The sequence below is a fragment of the Leopardus geoffroyi genome, chromosome D2 (genome assembly GCF_018350155.1).
Source record: "Leopardus geoffroyi isolate Oge1 chromosome D2, O.geoffroyi_Oge1_pat1.0, whole genome shotgun sequence".
NCBI lineage: Eukaryota > Metazoa > Chordata > Mammalia > Carnivora > Felidae > Leopardus > Leopardus geoffroyi.
Window position 1 is genome coordinate 22,420,282 of NC_059334.1, and position 23,516 is coordinate 22,443,797.

The 23,516-nt window shown below is 38.3% G+C and overlaps 1 protein-coding gene across 37 annotated transcripts in view; it reads right to left on the minus strand.

Annotated features, from left to right (window-relative positions):
* Positions 1-23,516, minus strand: part of ANK3 (ankyrin 3) — a 687,904-nt gene that overhangs the window by 157,463 nt on the left and 506,925 nt on the right. For all 37 annotated transcript variants that reach the window (XM_045437484.1, XM_045437490.1, XM_045437496.1 and 34 more), the window contains 4 exons: positions 11,066-11,164; positions 5,149-5,346; positions 2,971-3,069; positions 173-271 (listed from right to left, as the gene is read on the minus strand). In XM_045437484.1, the coding sequence (XP_045293440.1) occupies positions 173-271; positions 2,971-3,069; positions 5,149-5,346; positions 11,066-11,164 (495 nt within the window). The remainder of the gene's footprint in view (positions 1-172; positions 272-2,970; positions 3,070-5,148; positions 5,347-11,065; positions 11,165-23,516) is intronic.

Consider the following 23,516-nt stretch of genomic DNA (forward strand, 5'->3'; position numbering starts at 1 on the left):
ATCTTGCCTTCGAAGTAAAGGAAACCACAGGTATTCTCAAATTTTGTCCTTCTAAGTAGTCACATTAAATAGTAATGAATTTAATTACAATAAAAAATAAGTAAATAAGAGCAATTTTTACCAGTTTCTTAAATACTCATAATTGGACATTCTTTGTTAAAAGGATACTTACCACATTGGTCGTGTTTGGTGAGGCTCCATGATGCATTAGTTGTGATACGATATTTACATGCCCCATGAAGGCAGCAACATGGATTGGGGTAAGGCCCGACTAGGAAGAAAAGAGGGAAATAGTGGTTTGTGAGCTTATCATAAAAAGGTTTTGTCTGCCTGCCTCCCTGTCTGCCCTCCATGCACCCACCCATTCATTCATCCATCCCATACTCATCTTAACATAACCACTCAAGTGATCAGATCAGAAGACATCAGGACATTGCCCACTATGTCAGATTCTATAAGATAAATGTATTAATACATAATAATCATTTCCTTAAAGCAGGTTCAGTGATTATGAAGGACCTATGTCATATCTGCTAAAGAATGATTTCAAACATTCTATAAAGAGCTATGAAAAAAAAAATTAGAGAGAAATGACCTGAAGTTTTTCCCCCTTTGCTACTAAACCTTTCTTATCCATATAACTGTGTGTGTGTGTGTGGGGGGGGATAGGTGCATGTATGATTACATACATACTATTACACAGCCGACTTTCTGGGGCGCCTGGGTGGCTCAGTCGGTTAAGCGTCCGACTTCGGCTCAGGTCATGATCTCACGGTCCGTGAGTTTGAGCCCTGCGTCGGGCTCTGTGCTGACAGCTCAGAGCCTGGAGCCTATTTCCGATTCTGTGTCTCCCTCTCTCTCTGACTCTCCCCTGTTCATGCTCTGTCTCTCTCTGTCTCACAAATAAATAAACGTTAAAAAAAAATTTAAAAAAAAGCTGACTTTCATTTCAGATCCTATTTTGGCCTTTAAAAATGATTCCGACGAACTTAGAGTCAACTGATTCCATTGTACACAAAAGAGCATGGTACTTAACACAAGGCCAACCCTCTAATAAATGAGCAGATCACATTAATTGTTTTAATCACTTAATTTTAACTTTATGAATATTACAAATTAAGGTGATATAATTAAAGCAAATAATACAATGATTACTAGACAAGACTTTAAATTTTGTTTGTCCCAAATCCTACACACAAACACACACCCTTATGCTTCTTATATGAAATGATGCCATTTTGAATTTTTTAGAATTTAATTCCACGTACAGCGTGAACACCATAACTTGGTAAAAATGCTTAATATGGCTAGAAATAGCTAATGTATTTTAAAAAGAGAATGAGAAGGAGATCCAGTCTCAACAGGAATTTGAGAAATGTCAAAAAAATATGTGAAAGAAATTCTGTTTAATAAAAGTGAAGTAAAAGGCAGAAGAGAAAGACTTCTGGTTGGCCAGGCTTCAAATAATGGGGACTGAGGAAAATGAGAACTGTGTTAAAAATTTGACACCTTTTTCCATCAGTAGGGGGAGTCCTTAGAACATGTACAAGGCATGTTCTCATCTTGGTCTGCCTTGCCTTTTAAAGCTCTGAGGAGTACAGGGCTGGCAGAGGATCCTTTCCAGTTGCTGACATCTCTGGATATTTAATCAAACACCAGTCAAAAATATTTTATTTCGGAGCCCATTCTGATCTTTAAAAATGGTTGCCATATACTGAGAATAAGCTTTTAAAATAACAGGTCCCTACCATAAACACATGGGAGTGACAAAAGAGCAAATCAGTATTAATATTTTCAACCATTTAATAACGTTAAATTTGTAAGTGTTACAAATCAAGGCAGATATTTGAAGATAAGAAACTAGGCTAGATCTCAAATTTTATATCTGCTTCAAATGCTACAGTCTTTATTGATGCATTCAGCAGACCTTTACTGAATGGCCTATACCATGTTGCAGGCACCTAGAGACCCATCAGACTCAGGCCTGCCTTGATGGAGCCTACACTTTCTGGGGAGGGGGAGTGGCTAGGTCATAAGTGAAGCATCCAGATAAGTGCCTTAACGGAAACAGGCACAGGAAGAGGCGCTTCAAGGAGGACCTCCTAGACGAGGCCAAGGACTTCCTAGTGAGTGGCCCCAGATTCGTCCTGAAGAGTGTACAGGATTAGCCAAGATAGCAAACTGGGGGTGACACATGGAGGGTACAGAGATAGGAGGGGAATGAAAGGGTACCCAGTCCCAGAAAATGCTGTGGCTGGAATCTATGGAGAGCAGAGTGCTGGGGGCGGGGCAGGCTGTGGAGTCTGGAGTGGTAGATGCCAGGCGTGCTTAGCACTGTTCCTGGTGGAGCGTTTCTCTGAGTTCTGTGTCAGTTTTACAAGAGAAACCTAGAGTTGTGCTTTACTAACTTCAGCAACTCTGTGTTTTCTTAATTCTGAGTTTTTAGAGAGAGTAATACTCAGTTTACAAACACTGAGAGGTCGTGTTATATAAGGTTTCTCAACCTTGGCACATCTGACATTTTGAGCCAGATAATCTTTGTTGTAGAAGGCTGGCCTGAACGTTGTGAAATATTTAGTAGCATCTGGCCTCTAGCCACTAGACACCAGGAGCACCATCCACTTGTCAGAACTAAAAATACCTCCAGACATTTTCACATGCCTCCTGGAGGACAAAATCGCCCCCATCTGAGAAGCACCGCATTACAGAATTTCAAGTAAATTATGCTTTCAGTGGTGGCGCCACTCACCCCTGAGCACAAAGCGTGTGTTCTGAATGATGTGTTTATACTCATTCCCCCTCATACCTGGCTGCTTCCCTCTGACCTTGCAGCCCCTTGGGTGAAGGCTTCAGAAAGTAGTGGCAACCATATACACAGCAAAACTAGCTGTTGAGAATGGCTCTGGGACTCCAGCTGTGAAGACCGTCCCCTCATGACCCAGGGAACCCTAGAAATCCCACTCCCCTCACCTCGGTTACGGCTTGGATGGATGCACCGTGTTTCAGAAGGAGTTCCATGACTTTAATCCGATTCTTCTTGCAGGCAATATGAAGAGGGGTAAAGCCATTCTGAAAGGGACAAAGACAGAAGTACATTACTGCCTTCCATTGAAATCCAGTTCCATTGCGTGTGGTAAATGTGTTGCAAAATGAAGTTCTGTAAAGATTTGGAAGTGAGCAGAAACAATGAGGGGTTAACAGAATGCAGATTCTTTTCTGGAAGTGTAGGTAGTCTAGCTGCTCCTAGAAATCTGAAGTACCTTGGGGATCATGAACAGGAAGTGAACTTTTGTCATGGTCTCAGTAGCTAACGCAAAACAGTCATGCATTTTTCAAGATTATTTTATTTTGGAATTTTCTCTTCTAAATAATGTGTCCCTCCCTTCTCCATCCCATTTCAAACATGGACTAAAAACAGCTGGGCCCAAACGTTTGTCCTCACAGCCAAAACTTTGCCAATACTACTTATAAGACCAGTTCTAGAATGTTTTCATCCCAGGGGCATCTGGGTGGCTCAGTCGGTTAAGCGTCTGACTTCGGCTCAGGTCATGATCTCACAGCTCATGAGTTCGAACCCTTCGTCAGGCTCTGTGCTGACAGCTCAGAGCCTGGAGCCTGCTGCAGACTTTGTTTCTCCCTCTCTCTCTGCCCCTCCCCCACTCATGCTCTATCTCTCTCTGTCTCTCAAAAATAAATAAATGTTAGAAAAATTAAAAAAAAAAAGATGGTTTTAGAATGTTTTCATCCCTTCCAGTTTTAAATTTCAAGCAGGTACTTAGTCCAAGGAAACAGGAAGTGAAACAACCCAACATTATTCGGATCATTTGGTTTAATATTTAATCTACTAAAGGAATCTGCTTTTTAACATATTACCTACCAATTTGTACTGCCCGATAATTGAGACTATGGGGCATTTTTCAGCCACCATAGAGAAGTATAAAATATCAGGGTCCACTATAAAAGCTTAGGTCAAAGTCACTATAGGTGCTTCCATAGCCATTGTGAGACCATTTACCTGGCCAGAGTCCATTCGAGGATGACTGGCTACAATCTCTACATGTTGTGAAATCTTTAGAGTCAGAGGAAAATGAGAGTGAATGTCCACACCCTGTTTTAAGGCTTTTTTTTTCTTGTATGGAAAAATGAGTCATGATTAATAATTTCTTTTCCTCCCTTCTCAGAATGCAAAGATATGTTTGATATACCGGGCAGGTCAACAGCTCTTGAAATGCTGTTGTGGTAAAAGTTTTTCGAGTGACAAAGACGGTGGAGCTGCCTGGGGTCAAGAGTGCTCTTCAGTCCTCATCTTTCCTGCCCACTGGTCCTGAGCCCACAGAGGACCAGAGGTGCCATGGATTCATTCAGACAGGGAGATAGCACCAGTTGGAACGGAGCAGTGACCCTTTCCAAATCAGTTGATCAGATGATAGCCTTTACCTCAAAACTGCTAGTAAACTCACATGTTTCCCCTAACATTTGGTGACTGATTTTTTCCTAAACATGGGTACTTATTCTGAACTAAACTTAAACAGCTTACCAAATTGGGTTTATTTATTTTTCCAAAGACAACACACACCATCTTGTTATGAAAATAAAACTATAGCACAGCTAAGCGTTAAAATAACGGATCATCTTAGGAGTTAAGACTACAAATCAGACCCAAAGTTTCATTTTTATCACTAGGAAAAGGAGATGACAGGCAATGTGTTAACTTACATGGTAAACATAACACAAAATTTCAGCTCACAAATTCCTAGACCTCTGATGCTGAAGATAAAGTTTTTTGACCATTTTACTTCATGTTTAGATCTCAGGAAAAAAAATTTAATTCACATAATTATAACTTTACCTTCAGTAAGATTGGTTTGACTAGCTCAGTCTTTTTTTTATACTTACATGGTCTTTGGGTCTTGTTTATTGTAAAAGATTCACCAGTGTGGCTATAAAGAGAATGATTTAGCCCTATCAGCCTTGTTCATGTCAGAAATAGGTTGTTTCTTTAAAAGATATTTGAAAAAGTTGACAGGAAGTACATTTTATTTAACTAGACTGTCCATTTTTATCTCGTCAAAGTAATCCCTTCACATGCAGAGGTAGCACACTGTCAGCAAGACAACACAGGCTGGACCTGTTGACTGAGCTACTCACCAGGGCTTTGGCATTGGGGTTAGCTTTCTTGTCCAAGAGAACCTTGGCGACCTTGTAATGGCCACAGTGGGCAGCCACATGCAGGGCAGTCAGGTAGTCATTGGTGACATCATCTACGGGCACGTTATGCTGGAGGAGAAGCTGGACGCAGTTTAAGTGATCCCCTTGTGTGGCCATGTGCAATGGAGACAGTCCATTCTGAAACGCATAAGGAAACCAGTTGTTTTACCTTTTAAACACAAATGTGCCAAACACGAAATACAATACAACCATGAAAAGATGAAAACTTTGTTTCTCACACAGAAATACTTTTTTTTAAGATTTTTTAAGATACTTTTTTTTTTAAAGATTTTTATTTTTATTTTTATTTTTAAGCAATCTCCACACCAGCATGGGGCTCAAACTCACAACCCCAGATCAAGAGTGGCTCTACCAACAGAGCCAGCCAGGTGCCCCTACCTTCCCCTTTTATGCTTTTTTGTTTTAAGTTTTTATTTAAATTCCAATTAGTTAAAATTTGGAGTAATATTACTTTCAGGTGTTATAATTTTTTTAATTAAAGAAATTTTTTTTTTTTAATTTTCAGTAAACTCTACACCATACATGGGACTCAAATTCACAATCCCAAGATCAAGAGTTGTATGCTCTACCAACTGAGCCAGCCAGGTGCTCTCTTTTTAAAAGGTTTTAATGATTGGTTTGAACTGCAGGTACTTATAAAACAAGTCCTCCCACTTCTTTTATCAGTTGAAAACACATTTTCCAAGAAAATTCCTTTTCTGATTTAAAAATAGTGTGAATTGCCCTAAGACCCATTATTAATCATATTCCCAGCGACGTGGAATTCTCTTTTTTCTTAAGATTTTATTTTTAAGCAATCTTTACACCCAACGTGGGGCTCAAACCTACAACCCTGAGATCAAGAGTTCTCCGCCCCCTGCCCCCCAGAATTCTTAATATTTAAGAGTGAAAAGGACTTTAAAAAAAAACAAAATGAATACCCATGGTATTCACTACACTGGGTTTTATTTTGCCTTTACAAGTTATTAACCCTTGATATTGATACTATATTGATTTGATTAACAAAAAAGTTCTGACTAAACACATTTTATCTCACATCAGTGTAGAAAGGAAATTTTCCCTCTGCCATCAGTCTGGTGCCCCCATGTGTCTATGATGAGGAAAGGCAAGGTATTGACCAACTCATTAGCTAATGCTGGCCTCAGTTTAAATCAGCTGGGTTCAATGACGGTTAATCATGTGTAGTGGGAATAAGTCAAAAATTCTTTAAAGAGTTGAGAGAACAAATGAATAGGCTCAAAGGTAAATAAATAAAACCTTAAAAAAAAGGTTAGAGTGACATTTAGCATTCAGTATGTGTTTCCCAGTGAAGGCAAAAACAAGGTATTAAGAGATGAGTCTTTTCAAGAATGCTGCCTTTAAATGTGGAGGCAAAGTGGAGGAAACATGGAAATTTCTAGAGAATCCAATTATTGAGAGAGGCTCTATTAATCACTATGATATAGTTTAACATATCTGGCCAGGGGGGTAGGATATGACCACAAATTCAGTTTCCAAAAATTTGTTTTCAAGTTATTTCCCTTAATTTATCTATAAATGATATAAAATGCGATATCAAGATAGGAAGAAAAGGTGCCAGCCTCCCTCTAGTCACTCTCATGGCATCATTCACTCACTGTCAAGTATTTCAACTATTTGTGTTCCTTGAAAGCAAAAGGTTCATGAGTTACAATTTTCCCATACTGCCCCACAGAGAGCCATGTATATATAGAAAGAGGTCAATAAATATTTCTGTGAATTTGAAGACTTCACACAGGGTCAATCAGAATATTTCTACCTAAGAAATTCTACTCCAGGGGCACCTGGGTGGCTCAGTCGGTTAAGCATCTGTCTTTGGCTCAGGTCATGATCTCATGGTTTGTGAGTTCAAGCTCCGCATTGGGCTCTGTGCTGACAGCTCAGAGCCTGGAGCCTGCTTCTGATCCTGTGTCTCCCTGTCTTTCTGCGGCTCCCCCTCTCACACACTCTCTCTTTCTCTCAAAAATAAATAAACATTAAAAAAATTCTCTCCAACATCTTGAATCAAAGTAGACACTAATGTGCAACAAAGGATGGGGACACTGGGGATAGTAGCACCCACCAGCATATGCACACATGCGCTCCTGTGCTTCCTGCCAAGACATTCCTTTGCTTTATGTTTTGATACAGTCATATGTTTTGATACATTACTTCACGGTGAAGTAAACAAACAAACAAAATCTTAGGAAACAAATGACTTAGTGGCCAGTAGAAATGGAAGGTAGTGTCAACAAAAGAAGGACATTCCCCACTGATACACAAAATAACAATATATGAGTAGTAACATGTCATTGGAGAAGGACAAGAAAGTAAAGATCCTGAACCCTAGGGAGAGGGGTCTTACTGCATACTGTACCCTCATAAAGCTGAAAGTATAGATCCAATGTGATGGGTTTTCTTAGCTCAGAAAGATGAAAGCCTTGAGGAATTAGACAAACGTTTTAAAGTCAGAAATGCATTCATTCACCTAATGTTCATTCAGAAAAGGTTTACTGGAATTCCACTATGTGCCAGGGGCTGATTTAGGTGCTTGGGGTACTGCACTGAATGAGGCAAAGTCCTGGCTTTCATTTTACTGAGGAGAGAGACAGCCGTCAAGAAAGTAAAGTAACAAGAAGGCCTCCCTGAGAAGAAAACATGTGAGTTGAAAAATGTGTGGAGACTGCAGAGATCTGGGACAAGCTGAGGGAACTCAATCTGCAGGCACAGGAAATGAGGACAAACTTGGTGTATTCCAGGAAGCAAAAGGAGGAGCAGAATGAGAGATAAGGCACAGAGGTGGTCAGATTCTGGTAAGGAATTTATTAGTGCAGGGGGACACTTTAGAATGAAATCGTAGATATGACCTATGTTTATCCATCCTTTTCCAAACTCCAAAGTAATTTAAAACATAAATTCCACAAGAGCACATGTATGTGTGTGCACATGCACACCCACATACCGCCCCCCCCCATACACACACAGGAAAGGAAATAAAAACAGATGTGTGATGTCTACAAGTTTTAGAATATGAAAAGAGGGCTTAGTGTGTTAACTCAGCCAGGAGAAGACAGAAGGCTGAATGCTACGTGTCTATGGTGGGCTATAATCAGTGATGTACTGTTAAGTGTTTAACAACAGCTCTTTGAAAAAGAGAAACCCCAATATGTGGCATTTGCCAATTCCCATGATGTAAAGAACGCTCCTATGACAAATTTTAAGCCATCAGCATCATGTCAGTGAATACAGAATTGGGAAAAGATGAACACAATAGGCTTGATGATGTGGCTCCAACATAATGATTTAATTTTCAAATGCCCCAAAGGCAAGGGATATGGAAACACAGCACACCTTGGAAGATATAGATGAGGCACAGAGTTAGAAGCAGGATTGGTTCACCTGTGTATGGTGCTGTCAGGTTTCCAGGCCCTTCTGACTCAGCAAAGCCAGATGACTGCCCCATGCCCCTTATAGGAAATCAAGAGTTGAGTCTCTGGAGAAATTGAAGCAGAGAGATTCTGGATACAGGAGCCCAGGCAGAGCAGAGGGGTGTGGTGAGGCTCTGGACTGAGACCAGGTGCTCACAGAAAAAGGAAGGACAGTATGGGTGTCAAGAGTATGGTCTCTTGAGTTAGATGTCCTGGTTCAAATCCTTGTTCTGCCACAAGCTATCCTGAGAAAGTCTTCTCTTTGGGTCTCAGTTTAGTGCCTCATTGTGAGGATTAAATGGGTTGAGATATATATATATATATATATATATATATATATATATATATATATATTTATATATATATAAAGTGCTTAGAACCTGCTATGTGGGAACCACTATGTAAATATTTGTTATTATTATGATTAAAGTATGCATGGAGGATCAGGAGAATGTAGTCCCCTTTCCTTTTTCTTACTCTGAATGTGTTCACACAGGTATACACTGCAAAAGATTGGAGGAGTCATCTCTCAAAAAAATTGAACTTCCCAGAAGAAAGGGCAACTGATTGTGACATCAGGGGACCCTTCCAGCCCATCACCACCTGGAGTCCTGACTACACTCGCACAGAGCTTCCACTCAAATGTTAGTGCCTGACACTTATGGTCAGGGACAGACATTTGTGGGGAAACCCCCAACATGAAATAGAGGACCAAAGCCAACAAAGTGAAGAGAAAATATGAGGAATTGGGGGCAGAAGAGAGGCAGAAAAAAATTAAAAGAAATTTATCTTGAGTGTTCTCAGAAAGGTAACAGAATATGTTGCATCCATAAAACAAGAACTGGAAAACTTTAAGAAAAGAAGAAAAAAATCAAGGAAATCTCTTGTAAAGAAAGAATAGATAATGAGATGAACAAAAGGAAGAAAAGATGAGACAGCAATTTTATATTTATGCCTTATTGCTTTGATAAAGTGAAAATTAATTAAAAAAATTTTTTTAATCTTTATTTTTGAGAGAGAGACAGAGTGTGAGTAGGGCACGAGCAGAGAGAGAGAGGGAGACACAGAATTCGAAGCAGGCTCCAGGCTCTGAGCTGTCAGCACAGAGCCTGACACGGGGTCCGAACCCATGAACTGTGAGATCATGACCTGAGCCGAAGTCGGATGTTCAACCAACTGAGCTACCCAGGCACCCCGAAAATTAATTTTTAAGAGAACAAAGGGAATCAGTTGGAAATTTTTTAGGCAGGAGGTTGACATGATTTAGTTGACAGTTTATCTGGCCACTCTGATTGCACAATGGGAGCAGGATTGGAAAGGAGCGAGGCAGGAAATGTGGGACCAGTAAGGAAGCTATTACAGTTAACGATGAGGTGGCTCTGAAGACAGCAGTAGAGGTGGAAAAGATAGATACAGACTAGGTGAAAGGAAAAAGAACAAACAGAATGGCTTAGATGAGAAGCGCTCCAAAGGCCATGGTATCATTGCATACAATGAAACATTGTGGCTGTTTAACTCTGTTGGGTAATATACTTCCCATGGCTCACTAATCTAAACCCTGCATTTCAAATGAGTGAAGGAATTATTCAGACCACCTTAACCATGTTCCATCTTTACTAGGGTTGTTGAGGAAACACCAGAGTGCACACAGAAGCAATATGTGTTTTTGCTGTTTTGATGATATTTAGAAATTAAGGCCCTTTAAAAAGTTTAATACAGCTTCCAAAACTCACTGATTTGATTAATAAAAATAGTAGGGACTCAAGTAGTTCATATGTACCAAAATTTATTTACAAATATTCTTGTTTTTCAAATAGCACCAAAAGGTTTTACCATAAAAATCCAGAAGACATTTTGCAAAACACTATTTGTTGGGCAGTCACGATGCATTCCTTTTGGATATGTCAACTTCCCCAAAGTCCCAAGCAAGATGCAATCTTTCCAAAGTTTCTAGCCTTTATCAGTTAAATGCTATCCTCTTCAATAATCTGTAAACTCTCAAGAAATAAACTAAGGTCTTGGAGAAAGAGAGCCAGCACCCAGACTTTAGAGACTATAGATCTTGTATTTTGTTTCCCCAATAAGCAGTCACTGCTGAACTATGAAAATATTGGATAAAATCAAGCAGTCAGTGTTCTTGAAACAAAGCAAAAACAAAAGCAACACACACACACACACACACACAGACACACACACACAAATGACTTTGTGTTACGGTGCATTCTAGCAGAAGGCTTCTTAAACCCAAACTTATTTTGAGGTTCTCTAAAGATTTGGTAAACTAGCCTACCTTAATTGCTAAATGGGAATGATATCATTTTTCTACATGATTCAAAAGGCTACATTAAAGAAGCAGTAAAAGGATGTAAAGCTACTTATAGTCAGTGTCCAAGAACTTGGGAAGAAATTACCTTGGTTTTTGAAAGAATGGGGGCAGCTCGATCAAGCAGCATTTCTACCACCTGCTCATGGCCACTCCGTGCTCCACAATGCAGGGGCGTCAGACCATCCTGTTAAACAGAGGAAACATCTTGAGTTAGGTTCAGTGGGAAAGTCTGTAAATGCAGTGTATTTCTTCAGGATCTAGTACAGCATCCACATGCTATGGACCTGTGACCTTCAAACATTTATTCACATATCTCGGTTTCATATTTTTAACTAGGAACTAAATTTTTCATAAGTTTAAGTAGCTGTAAAGTATGTAATTTCTCACATATTAGAATACTCACAGTTAAAAACAGAATTGTTCCACTACTCTTCTTATATCCAATGGAACTGAAACACCATATGTAATTTGATATCCACCGTTAAAAAAATATAAAAACAACCTTTTAAAATAGGAATTTGTAATAGGAATTTGACATTGGTCCTCTTCCCTCTTGCATTTCTATTTCCATTTAATTTCTTCCACATGGTTTTATCTTAATATAATATAATTTTGTGCTTGAGTATTTTTAATAAGTTACCATATCATATCTCTTTGCTGTGAAAATATGTAAGTTAAATTTTGAAAAGGTTAAAGATTTCCTGAGAATATAAGTCTTTCAAGCACTAAAGTAAATCTCCTAATTGGAGTTATTAAAATTATTCAAACACAATTGGTCAAAATTGCAAAAACATAATATAAACTTTATGATTATTAAATAAAAGCAACAATTAATTAAATTCCCCTCTTAATGAGATGTATGTTTTCAAAAACTAGTTCATGTGTCTGCTAATGAATATTAGCTATTGCTGGAATGAGACAGAGTCAGCATCAACACTATCTTGCTTTTTTTAAAGTCAAATGCAGTCTTTTTAAATTTTTATATATTTAAAAAATTCTAGCATAGTTATCATACAGTGTTATATTAGTTTCAGGCGTACAATATAGTGATTTGACAATTCTATACATTACTCAGTGTTCATCATGATAAATGTACTAGTAATCCCCTTTATATTTCATCCACAATCCTCCCCTCCAGTGACTGTCAGTTTGTTCTCCATAGTTAAGAGTCTATTTTTTGGTTGGCTTATCTCTTTCTTTGTTCCTTTGTTTCATTTCTTAAATTCCACATATCAGTGAAATCATTTGGTATTTGTCTTTCTCTGACTGACTTATTTCACTTAGCATTGTACCCTCTAGATTCTTCCATGTTGTTGCAAATGGCAAGACTTCATTTTTTATGGCTGCCTAATATTCCAGTGTGTGTGTGTGTGTGTGTGTGTGTGTGTGTGTGTGTGTGTGTTTGTGTGTGTGTGTATATACACATATTACATCTTCTTTATCTATTCATCTATCGATGGACACTTGGGCTGTTTCCATAACCTGGCTATTGTAAATAATGCTGCTATAAACATAGGGGTGCATATATTTTTCCAATTAGTGTTTTCATATTCTTTGGGTAAATACTCAGTAGTGGAATGACTAGATGATATGGTAGTTCCATTTTTAATTTTTGAGGAACCTCCCTACTGTTTTTGACAGTGGCTGCACCAGTTTGCATTCTCACCAACAGTGCATGAGGGTTTATTTTTCTCCATATCTTCACCAATACTGTTTCTTGTGTTTTTGATTCTAGCCATTATGACAGGTGTGAAGTGATATCTCACAATGTTTTTGATTTGCATTTCCCAGATGATTAGTGATGTTGAGCATCTTTTCATGTGTCTGTTGGCTATCTGGATGTCTTCTTTGGAAAAATGTCTGTTCATGTCTTTTGCCCATTTTTAATCATATTATTTGTTTTTTGGGTTGAGGTATAAGTTCTTTATGTATTTTGTATACTAACCTTTTATCAGATATGCCATTTGCAAATATCTTCTCCCATCCTGTCAGCTGTCTTTTAGTTTTCTTGTTTCCTTTTCTGTGCAGAAGGTTGTTATTTTGATGTAGTCCCAACAGTTTATTTTTGCTTTTGTTTCCCTTGCCTCAGGAGATGTATCTAGGAAAATGTTTCTATGGCCGATGTCAGAGAAATTATTGCCTGTGCTCCTTTCCAGGATTTTTATGGCTTCAGGTCCCACATTTAGGTCCTTAATTTTTTTTTTTTTTTTAAATTTTTTTTCAACATTTATTTATTTTTGGGACAGAGAGAGACAGAGCATGAACGGGGGAGGGGCAGAGAGAGAGGGAGACACAGAATCTGAAACAGGCTCCAGGCTCTGAGCCATCAGCCCAGAGCCCGACGCGGGGCTCGAACTCCCGGACCGCGAGATCGTGACCTGGCTGAAGTCGGACGCTTAACCGACTGCGCCACCCAGGCGCCCCTAGGTCCTTAATTTTTTAGCTTATTTTTGTGGTCCAGGTTCATTCCTTTGCTGTCCAGTTTTTCCAACAGGTTAAGAAAGTGGTCTAGGTTCACTCCTTTGCTGTCCAGTTTTTCCAACACCATTTGTTGAAGAGACTTTTTCCCATTGCACATTCTTGCCTCCTTTATTGAAGATTAATTGACCATATAATCATGGATTTATTTCTGGGCTCTCTGCTCTGTTCCATTGATCTATGTATCTGTTTTGGTGCCAGAACCATACTGTTTTGATTACTACAACTTTGAAGGATATCTTGAAATCTGAGATTGTTTTTTTCATTTTCAAGATTGCTTTGGCTATTTGAGGTCTTTTGTGGTTCCATACAAATGTTAGGATTGACTCTTCTAATTCTGTGAAAAATGTTTTTGGCATTTTGATAGGGATTGCATTAAATCTGTAGATTGCTTTGGGTAGTATGGGCAGTTTAACAATATTGGTTCTTTCAATCTAAGAGCACAGAACATCTTTCCATTTGTTTGTGTTGTCTTCAATTTCTTTCACTGGTGTTTTATAATTTTCAGAGTATAGATCTTTCTCTGTCTTGGTTAAGTTTATTGCTTAGGTAATTTTATTATTTTTGGTACAAACACTATCCCATTTTTTTTTGAGAGATCGCATGAGTGGGGGAGAGGGGCAGAGGGAGAGAGAGAGAATCCCAAGAAGGCAGCATGCTCAGTGCAGAGCCCAATGCAGAGCTTGGTCCCATGACCGTGGGACCCCTGGACCTGAGCCAAAAGCAAGAGTCAGATGCTTGATCTAGTGAGCTACCCAATTTTTGTTTTTATAAATGTTAGTGCTGAGACATCTTGTCTGCACAAATAAGAAGATGGATTTTTGTTAAAGCAGTGTCAACTAATAATTTTTTAAACTCTGGAATTACATGCCAAAATCACCTAATAATATTTTACCAAAGATTTTTTTCAATGATGCATCCTAAGGCAACTCCACTAGCTCCTTCATTTTTGTTGGCAGCAGCAGGATTTCCAATCATCCAATGAGCAGACAAATTTGTTGTTCAATCATTAGAGTCATACAGTTGTTAACATGACACGGATATTCTGAATTCTTCCCCTTGCTCTGTTCTGTCCCCTCTTCTCTCCAAGTTTTGCACCCTGGGGCCAGGTGTGTGAGAGTGACTTAGGTCTTCCTTTTGTGCTAGGAGACAAGGACTATTTTACTACAGGCTAGGTGGGAAAGGAGAATTAGGAGTTAAGGAGTGGAAAATAATTCACTTAAAGCTATCTAAGTGGCCCCAAACTCTACGGAGAAGTTTTCCCCAGCTTGAGGATTCCTGTGGTTGACAAAGCCTACCCTAAGGACAGTCACATTTTAAGATACATTAAAATGTTATCAGTGTATTCAAATCACTTCCCAGATTGTGTGAGCAGATCTTGAAAATAACCCTAATTATCCTAATGTATAATCAGTAAGGTACAATCCTATTTCTAACCTATTAGCCACATCTCAGAATTAAAATCCCTTAAAAATGAAATTTGAATCACAAACTCATTTGATCATGCTGTGAGCATATTTAAATATTCTGCCTCTTATGCTGATTTGAAACATTTGCTCTCATAAACCAAAGTAAAGCAGTGTATAGATTTTCAAGTGGGAAATAGCATTTTTCTAATAAAATAGAATAAAATAAAATCTGAAAACATTAAAAAAAACCACCATGAAGTCCAAGTGTCTTCCCAATAATATAAAACCTATAAATATCTGAAGGGGAACTAATAATCACACCCACCTTCTGCCACACACACAAAAACACACCACACAGGTCCTGTCATAACGTGATTGTCTTTTACGGACTGAAAGGTCAAATTTGTTTCTTTTATTTTCTCATAAGTAGACTCTAAGATGTAAGAGGTGACAGAATGTGTGCAGACATGTTCAAACCATGCTCACACAGAAAAAAAGTATTTACTTTAGCCCAACTCATTTATCCATGAAAATTATCTTACCCAAAGCAAATTGCTACATACTGAATGCAAAGTGGCTAAGAGCAAAATCTACCTCAATCCTTTGAAACATACTGTCCTTTACAGATTTACATTTTTGCTGATTTCATTTTTCAACAAAAGCTTTAATTATGGAAAATTTCAAACCTATTTTGGACTAAAGCAGACTGAATAGTATAATGAGTCTCTCTAGGTGTCTGGTGCTCAGCCTCAGCTGTCATCTCCTGATCAATCTTGATTCATCCATATCCTGACCTTTTCTCCTTTCTTATATTATTTTGAAACAAATCCAAGATATTATATCACTTTATCCTCACGATTACCCCTATACGAAAGGTATAATATTCATTTGATAAATGAAGACTCTTTACTTCTCCAAGCCTGCACAGGCTGAACGCAGATCTTGGCCAGACTGTGCAGGACAGTCAAGACATGACTTAGGAGGAGTTACTAAGACAAAGCCCCTCTTTTCAAACTTTCAGCCATCCTGAGCCTTCTTTTATCTTCATTCTGCAGCTGCTGCCTCTGCTCTCTGGTGTTTATTTATTAAACACTCATAGACTTTAGAGACTCAGCTAGGGAAGGTGATTTTTTCATCAGTGCAAGAGCTGTGAAGTGCTATTGTTACCGCCATTGTTCTTCTCATCACCTGGTTTCAATGATAAAGTCAGGGGGCTCCCCAGGGTAAGATCTTCAGTTCCTAGCTAACTGCAAAGAGCTACCTGAAGCATAGCTCTCTTGACTGCAGTTTCACTTGCAGTATTTTTAACATTGACTGCAAGTTGGGCTGACTCCTTTGGATCTGCTGTACATTTGCTCTGAAACTTTTCAAAAGTGCATGACTTCAAACAGCCAGAATTCCGGCAGGAGAGACGGCTCATCAGGAAGCTGTACAAGATGTCACGACTGCCTGGCTGTACAGGCAGTGCCAGCCTGGCTGCTGGGACATTCACAGGTCAGTGGAAAACTAGTGCCTAGAGTTAATGTAAGGTCTTTAATTAGTGTCACATCTTTTATAGTCACAAAGAAGATAGGACCAGCTGACCCACAGCCAGACTGGAAAGTGTCTGCCATGTACTGATTCACACTTAGTTCAGTTTAAAAAAAAAGGGGGAAAATTAGCCAGCACAGACTTTACTTAACCTGCATTTGGACAAGAAATAATATGTAGATTGCAAACTGGTTTCTTTTGCTTTGAAATGGGTGAGGCTTATCATTCACTTTCCTGAAGCACTGTTCTGATTATGAAACGCTACGTGGCCTTCAATAACCACTCGGTCCTCAGCCAAGCCTCAGTTTCTCAGATCAGCATTGGTGGTCTTCCACCAGCAGTCTCTGCTACACTGGGCCTTCCCCAATGCCCCTCCCTTCTCCCCCAGCTCGCAAGCCATTCGCAGCTCTTCGTGTTCCGGTCTCTCTGCTCTGCCCACACAGGGTACCAGGAAGGAGTTCCCTTTCCATTTTCTCCAAGATCCAAATTTGTACTGTTTTAAAGTCCTACGTTTCTCAGAAGACTTTTCCATAACTAGACATAACCACTGTACTTTCAGGACATCTGCCTTGTTTTATCTGCACTTCTCTTGGGGAAGCTTCTCTAACTTTTCACCGGGTATCTTAGTCATTTGTGAGCAGGCGTCCTCATTTCAGCTAGGCTGATTCTGAGGACAAGGTCACTAGCTTAAGGGATATTTGAATCTCACAGAGAAGATAACTCAGCACTGTATCCATGAAAGTTGCAAATGAGTAAATGAAGGAATGGAGTGAGCAAATGAGTGCGTTTGGGGGCTAAAAATGTTTTCTAGTTAGTTGGTCAAAAATTCTTTTTGTTAAGAGCAGACTCATTTTATCCTTCAGAAGTGCTCTAATGTCTTTCTTTCCAGAAAAATAAAATTCCCCATAAAAAAGTGATTTGAAGAATATGACCAGTCTTTTTAGTTCTCAGAATAAGAAAAATATTAGGGGATTTATTCTAAATAAGATATTTTCCTTTTATTTGAATACCAGGAGCTGAAAAAAGAGAACTATTGTGAGCGCTGTGGTTTGGAACACAGCAGTGAACTGGTCTACTCCTCTCCCTAAAACTAGAGCAATGCTTTTTCCAATACAAAAATGAGGATTCTAACCTGCTCCCAAACCCTAGAAATTTACAGCTGATATACAGGGTCACTTAGACTGGGTCCAGTACCAAAAAGCATTTCTTCAGCTGCATACAACAGTGTCAACTTCCAGTTGGAAAATGCTTGACAAAGGCAATTGCCGGGGCTCAGGGGAGGCTGCCTCAAGAATGGCAGCATATGCACTTGGACGGGAGAGAAGGAGAGAGGGATGCTGAGTTGCCATAGTAACAGTATGGGAGGGAAATGAAATTGCACAGGGTTGGTAGTTTTTTTCCAATTCCCCTGATTTTTAAAGCACTGACATAATGAACAAGTATTCCCTTGGGCAGAATTCTGAAGCAAAGCCAACTGGCTAGTCCAGATCTCATATTTCATTTCAATGACAGTAATCTTATTACTGAGGTGGGAAACTGTACTTTACTGGCTGGACAAAATGCTCTCTTGTGTTAGCCTAAGAGCAAAACCTAGCACACTCGAAGGTCAAAAAGGCTTGCTTTCAGGTCCTATTCGGCTGAAAAGCATGGAACAGGACATTAAGGCATCAGACCTAAGAATACGGAACCCAGAATATGTTCTTAACATGTTGAATTTGCTCACAGCCAATACTGAAATGAGACAAATTCATGACTTGGGAAAAAACAGACATTTATTTTATTTGTATTCTGTAGCAAAAAAACCCTCTAAGCAAAAAATCTCACTCTAGAGATGGAAAAGGAAACCAAGCAGAGAATCCAATGGATATATACTCTTTTCCTATATCATGGATGTGAAACAGGATGTGATACTTAATTCAAAACTGAAAACAATGAAAGAAAAAGCCAGTAGTGCTCAGGAAAGAAGAGTTATAACACAGCCAGAGATAAATAAGGGGGCCCCACCTGCAGCCCAACAGTACTGCTAGTCTCATATCTGTGTTTTTTACCAAAAATTCTGACTGTATCCTCATTTTGTGCACGTGAGGCAGTTGTAGATTTGGCATAGGAGGGTGTGAGATAACATTTTTTGAAACCCCTCTGTGGTTACAGGCGCTTTATATTTGTGATCGTATTGAATCTTTACAACTCATGAGAAAGGCATTACAAGTTCCATTTATAGATGAGAAAGCTGCTCCAGAAGAGGAATGTACCTGCTCAAGGTCACATGCAAGCAAATGGCTGGAATCAGAATTTATACTTAGGCTTGCCTCCATCTGAGGGATCGGATTCCTTCTAGAAAACAATCTCCTTTTAAGATCTAGAGTTCATTTCTGCCATTCACGTATAGGAGAGAGAAATATCTCTTTCTACTTCCCTTTCTTGCTACCCCGGTCATACATTCTATGTGTTTAAAACTAAAGTAAGGCAAAATCCTTGTATTGTTCTCTCTGCTTAAAAAACGATGGCTTTCTCTCTGACCCTGGAACACACCCTTATGCTATTTGTTGTGTATTTGTCCACTGTTCTTTGTGGGTTTTTTGTCCCTCCTTTTTGTCTTCTTTTGGGTTGAGCATTATTTAGTTTTCTAATCACCAAATCATCACATATATCACTGGCTATCTCCTCCTTTGGCTTTTTTTTTTCGGGGGGGGGGAGCACAAGTAGGGGAGAGGGGCAGAGAGAGAGAGAGAGAGAGAGAGAGAGAGAGAAAGAGAGAGAATATCCCAAGCAGGTTCCCCACTCAGTGCAGTCTGACATGGGCTTGATCCCACGACCCTGGGATCACAACTCAAGCTGAAATCAAGAGTCAGATGCTCAACTGACTGAGCCACCCAGGCACCCCCTCCTTCTTTGGCTTTTTAACTAAATCTCCTTTTTCTTTTGTTTTCCTCTTAGTGGTTGCCTTAAACATTATAATATGTATCCTTAATTTATCAGTCTAAATAATATTATATTATTAATCATATATCACAGAGTAATATTACATAATACATATTATATTATTAATTATATATCATAGAGTAATATTACATATGATGTATTATATATTATATAACTTCATGTGTAATATGAAATTCTATAATTCCATTTACACTGTTAATTTTACCTTTTGTGCTATAAATATCATATATTTAACTTTTACATGTATTACAAGCCTCATAATAAATTGATATTTTTATTAGTCAAACTTTAAAGAATTTCTAAAAAGAAAAAGTGTTCTTTATAGCAATCTGCTTCTAATTTTTCTCTCCTTTATTTAGATCCACATTTCCATATGGTATTATTTCTCTTCAGAATACTAAAGAACTTCCTTTAGTATTTCTTTTAGTGTGGGTTTGATGGTAACACTTCATCTCAATTTTTGCTTATCTGAAACTATATTTTGCTTTTATTTTGAATTTACGTTCACTGGATATAAGTTCTCGATTCACAGAAAGTTTTCAGTTAGCATCTTAAAGAATGTTCCATTGTTTCTGTCCTCCAGTGTTTCTGGTAAGAAGTTAGATCACAGTCTCATCATTGTTTTTCTATTTATAATGCATCGTCTCCTTTGGCTGTGTGAACATTTTTTTTTCTATCTTTGCCATTTATCAGCTTCACCACTATGTGCCTCTGTGTGGTTTTCTTTGTATTTACCCTCCTTGGGGTGTTCTAAGTCTCCTGGGTCTAGGGTTTGTGGTTTGTGATTGAATTTGAAAATAAATATATACATCTTTTCTGTTCCATTCTCTTTCTCCTCTGCTTCTTGGACCACACTGTGTTTAGTCAGCTTGCTAGTATTCCACAGGTTGCTGACATGGTGTCAAATTGATTTTTAATCTTTTTGTTTTCTGTTCTTCAGTTTGGATGATTTTTATAACTTGTCTTCAAGTTCACCAATTCTTTCTTCCTTTGTAGTCAATCTGTTCTTTATCCCATCCAGTGAATGTTTTTTTAAAATTTCAGATATTGCATTTTTTAGTTCTAAGATTGCTATTTTTTTAAGATTTCCTATTTCTCCTGAAAAATTTTGCCTTACTCACTATATCTGTCTTTTCATTCAGATATTTAACATATTAATTATAGTTATTTTAAAGTCTATTAATTCTAACATCTGAGTCACCTACGGGTCTGCTTTTATTACTTAACTTTTCTTTTGACAGCAAGTCAGATTTTCTCATTTCCTTTCATGTATACTAGTGATTTTTAAATCATATATAAAATTTAAATTAAATACTGGATATTGTGGATAATGTGCTATAAAGACTCTAGTCTTAAAGGGACTTGTTTTAGGCTTTCAATAGCAGGTCTGTTTTAGAATCGTCCTTATTCCAAGAGTAATCCCTTTAGTCCTGGGACATAGTCATAACTTCTAAGATGTAGTCCTTGTAGTATTAATAAAAAGCCAAAGATATTTGCCAAGTCTCCTTGATGTGGTGTTCTATTTTCCTTGCAGCAAGCACTGCTGAACTTCCTTCTCAGCTTTTAATTTTTTACCTGTTATTTCCCTCTGCTCTCCTTGTAGTTTCATACCACCCCCCTCCACTTCCCACCTCCACACACATAGTTCATTGCTTATTCAAGGATTGTGGGGAGTGTATATGTTTGCAGATTGACTTCAGCACTTCCTTTGTGGTTCCTTCCTATCAGTGATTCCTCCTTGAATATCCAGCCACCATTACAGCCTCAAACTTGATCCTCTGACCTCAAGACAATAAAATTGTGACTTTCTCAATCAACTGTATCCAGTACCTGCCATAAAAATATAGATCTCATCTTGTGTTATTTAGTTCTTTCAAAAGTTGAATTCACTCCAATTTATGCCAATTTTCGATTATTTTTCAGTGCCTACAAACAAGTTTTTAAAAACTATTTTTCCGGGGTTTATGATTTTTATCAGCAGGATGCTTAGTTCATTGTAAGCTACTCTATTGTTCCTTGAAGCCAAAACTCTAACACAGCTGAGTAAAAAACATGAATATGTGACTTCTTTTTTTTTTTTTTAATTTTTTTTTTCAACGTTTATTTATTTTTGGGACAGAGAGAGACAGAGCATGAACGGGGGAGGGGCAGAGAGAGAGGGAGACACAGAATCAGAAACAGGCTCCAGACTCTGAGCCATCAGCCCAGAGCCCGACGCGGGGCTCGAACTCACGGACCGCGAGATCGTGACCTGGCTGAAGTCAGACGCTTAACCGACTGCGCCACCCAGGCGCCCCCATGAATATGTGACTTCTACACACTACACCATCATAGTTTATATTTGTTTCTATCATATACTATTTTAGGAATGTTCCTTCTATAAATAGATGATAATTTCTAAATTTTCAGTAGGTAGAAACTGAATAACCTATTATAAAATATGATTTTAAATGTATAAAGGTGCTTTTTATATAGTTCTTAGAAAATCTTACATGGAAAAAAATCAAATTAAGCTTCACAATGTAAAAAAAAACAGTAATGATGTATTTACTTATTGTATCTTTCCTTTGGCAAGGAGGATAATTAAAGATGCTTATAGTTGGTAACTGCAGAGTACTTGTGTGCCTAATGGATGTAAAATTTTTAAAAGAAGTAGGGAGTGAGCATTACCAACATACATCACAAGAAAATAGGAGAAAGAGTAAAGTACTTTCTGGGCACCAGCACTTAGAACCACATAGCAATTAACTAAAATAACTGCTGTCCTGAGCCTGCTTCGCAGATTCTTCAGGAGAACCAGGATTAGTAGCACACAAAATTTATCCGATACTTTTAGATCTCTACTTGGTAAGGGAAATGAGACCTCCAATATGTTGTAAAATCACTAGGACAGAGAGAGAGGGAGGGAGGGAGAGAGAGAGAGAAAGGGAGAAAGAAAGAGATAAGATGCTCTTATGTTCTCAGAACTCTTTGCAACTCTCAAAAGCATTCTTTCCTTCAAAGAGATTTTCATGTTTTGAACGCTAAGGGCATGTCATAATTACTTGTACTTTCTTTTTTTATATTAATACTTAATTTTTTTAGAGTGGTTTAAGGTTAACAGTAAAATTTAGAGGAAGGTGCCCTGCCCTTCTTAGAATCCAAATAAATACTTTCTTTTTTTTTTTTTTAATTTTTTTTTCAACGTTTATTTATTTTTGGGACAGAGAGAGACAGAGCATGAACGGGGGAGGGGCAGAGAGAGAGGGAGACACAGAATCGGAAACAGGCTCCAGGTTCTGAGCCATCAGCCCAGAGCCTGACGCGGGGCTCGAACTCACGGACCGCGAGATCGTGACCTGGCTGAAGTCGGACGCTTAACCGACTGCGCCACCCAGGCGCCCCTAAATAAATACTTTCAATTAACTTTTAATATCTGTTACATAAAAATTAAAAATGAATCTATTTTTGAATGACATATTTTCAAATTAGTCTTGATTAATGTAGAAACCCAGAGCAGTTTGCATTATTTCAAGTGCTCTTGTCAACATGTCTATGTTAGAACTGTAAGGAGGAAATATTGTATTAGAATTTTCCATTTGATAGGGACTATCTTATGACTATAAAATATTTAATATTTACTTTAAGGATTTATTTTTAGCCAGGCAATACACTTCTGGAAATATAATAGAAAGCAAAAGTCAATACCAATATTTCTTTTTTCTTTGTATTTAACCTCAGAAATAATAACCAGTTGCATTTCTGGGAAAGGACAGGCTAAAATTACAGGGCATCCAAATGTCCCCTGATACCTTCCCAGAATAATAAGAATTTAACAACTGACAGATTTGAGGTATTCTGAAAACGCTTTATCTACTTGCACACAAATATCTCTTCGTTCTTCTGAATCAATTGGAAGCCATTAACTTCAGGAGCAAAATTACATTACCACAGGATCAGTATAAAGTCAAGAAAATTAAGACCTTTTGGCAAATTTAACCTTCAAGAATGTAGCTTTCATTTCTATATATTCAGCAAATACATATTTAACATCTGGCATGTGCCAGAAAGCATGCTAAGTGCTACAGATACCAAGATGAATGTGTGCATCTGAGTGGCAAGGTGTGGCTCGGATATGATGTGGTGGTAATGAGATTACATGTGGATCTGTATAGAACTTACAGGTTCCTAGTGGCA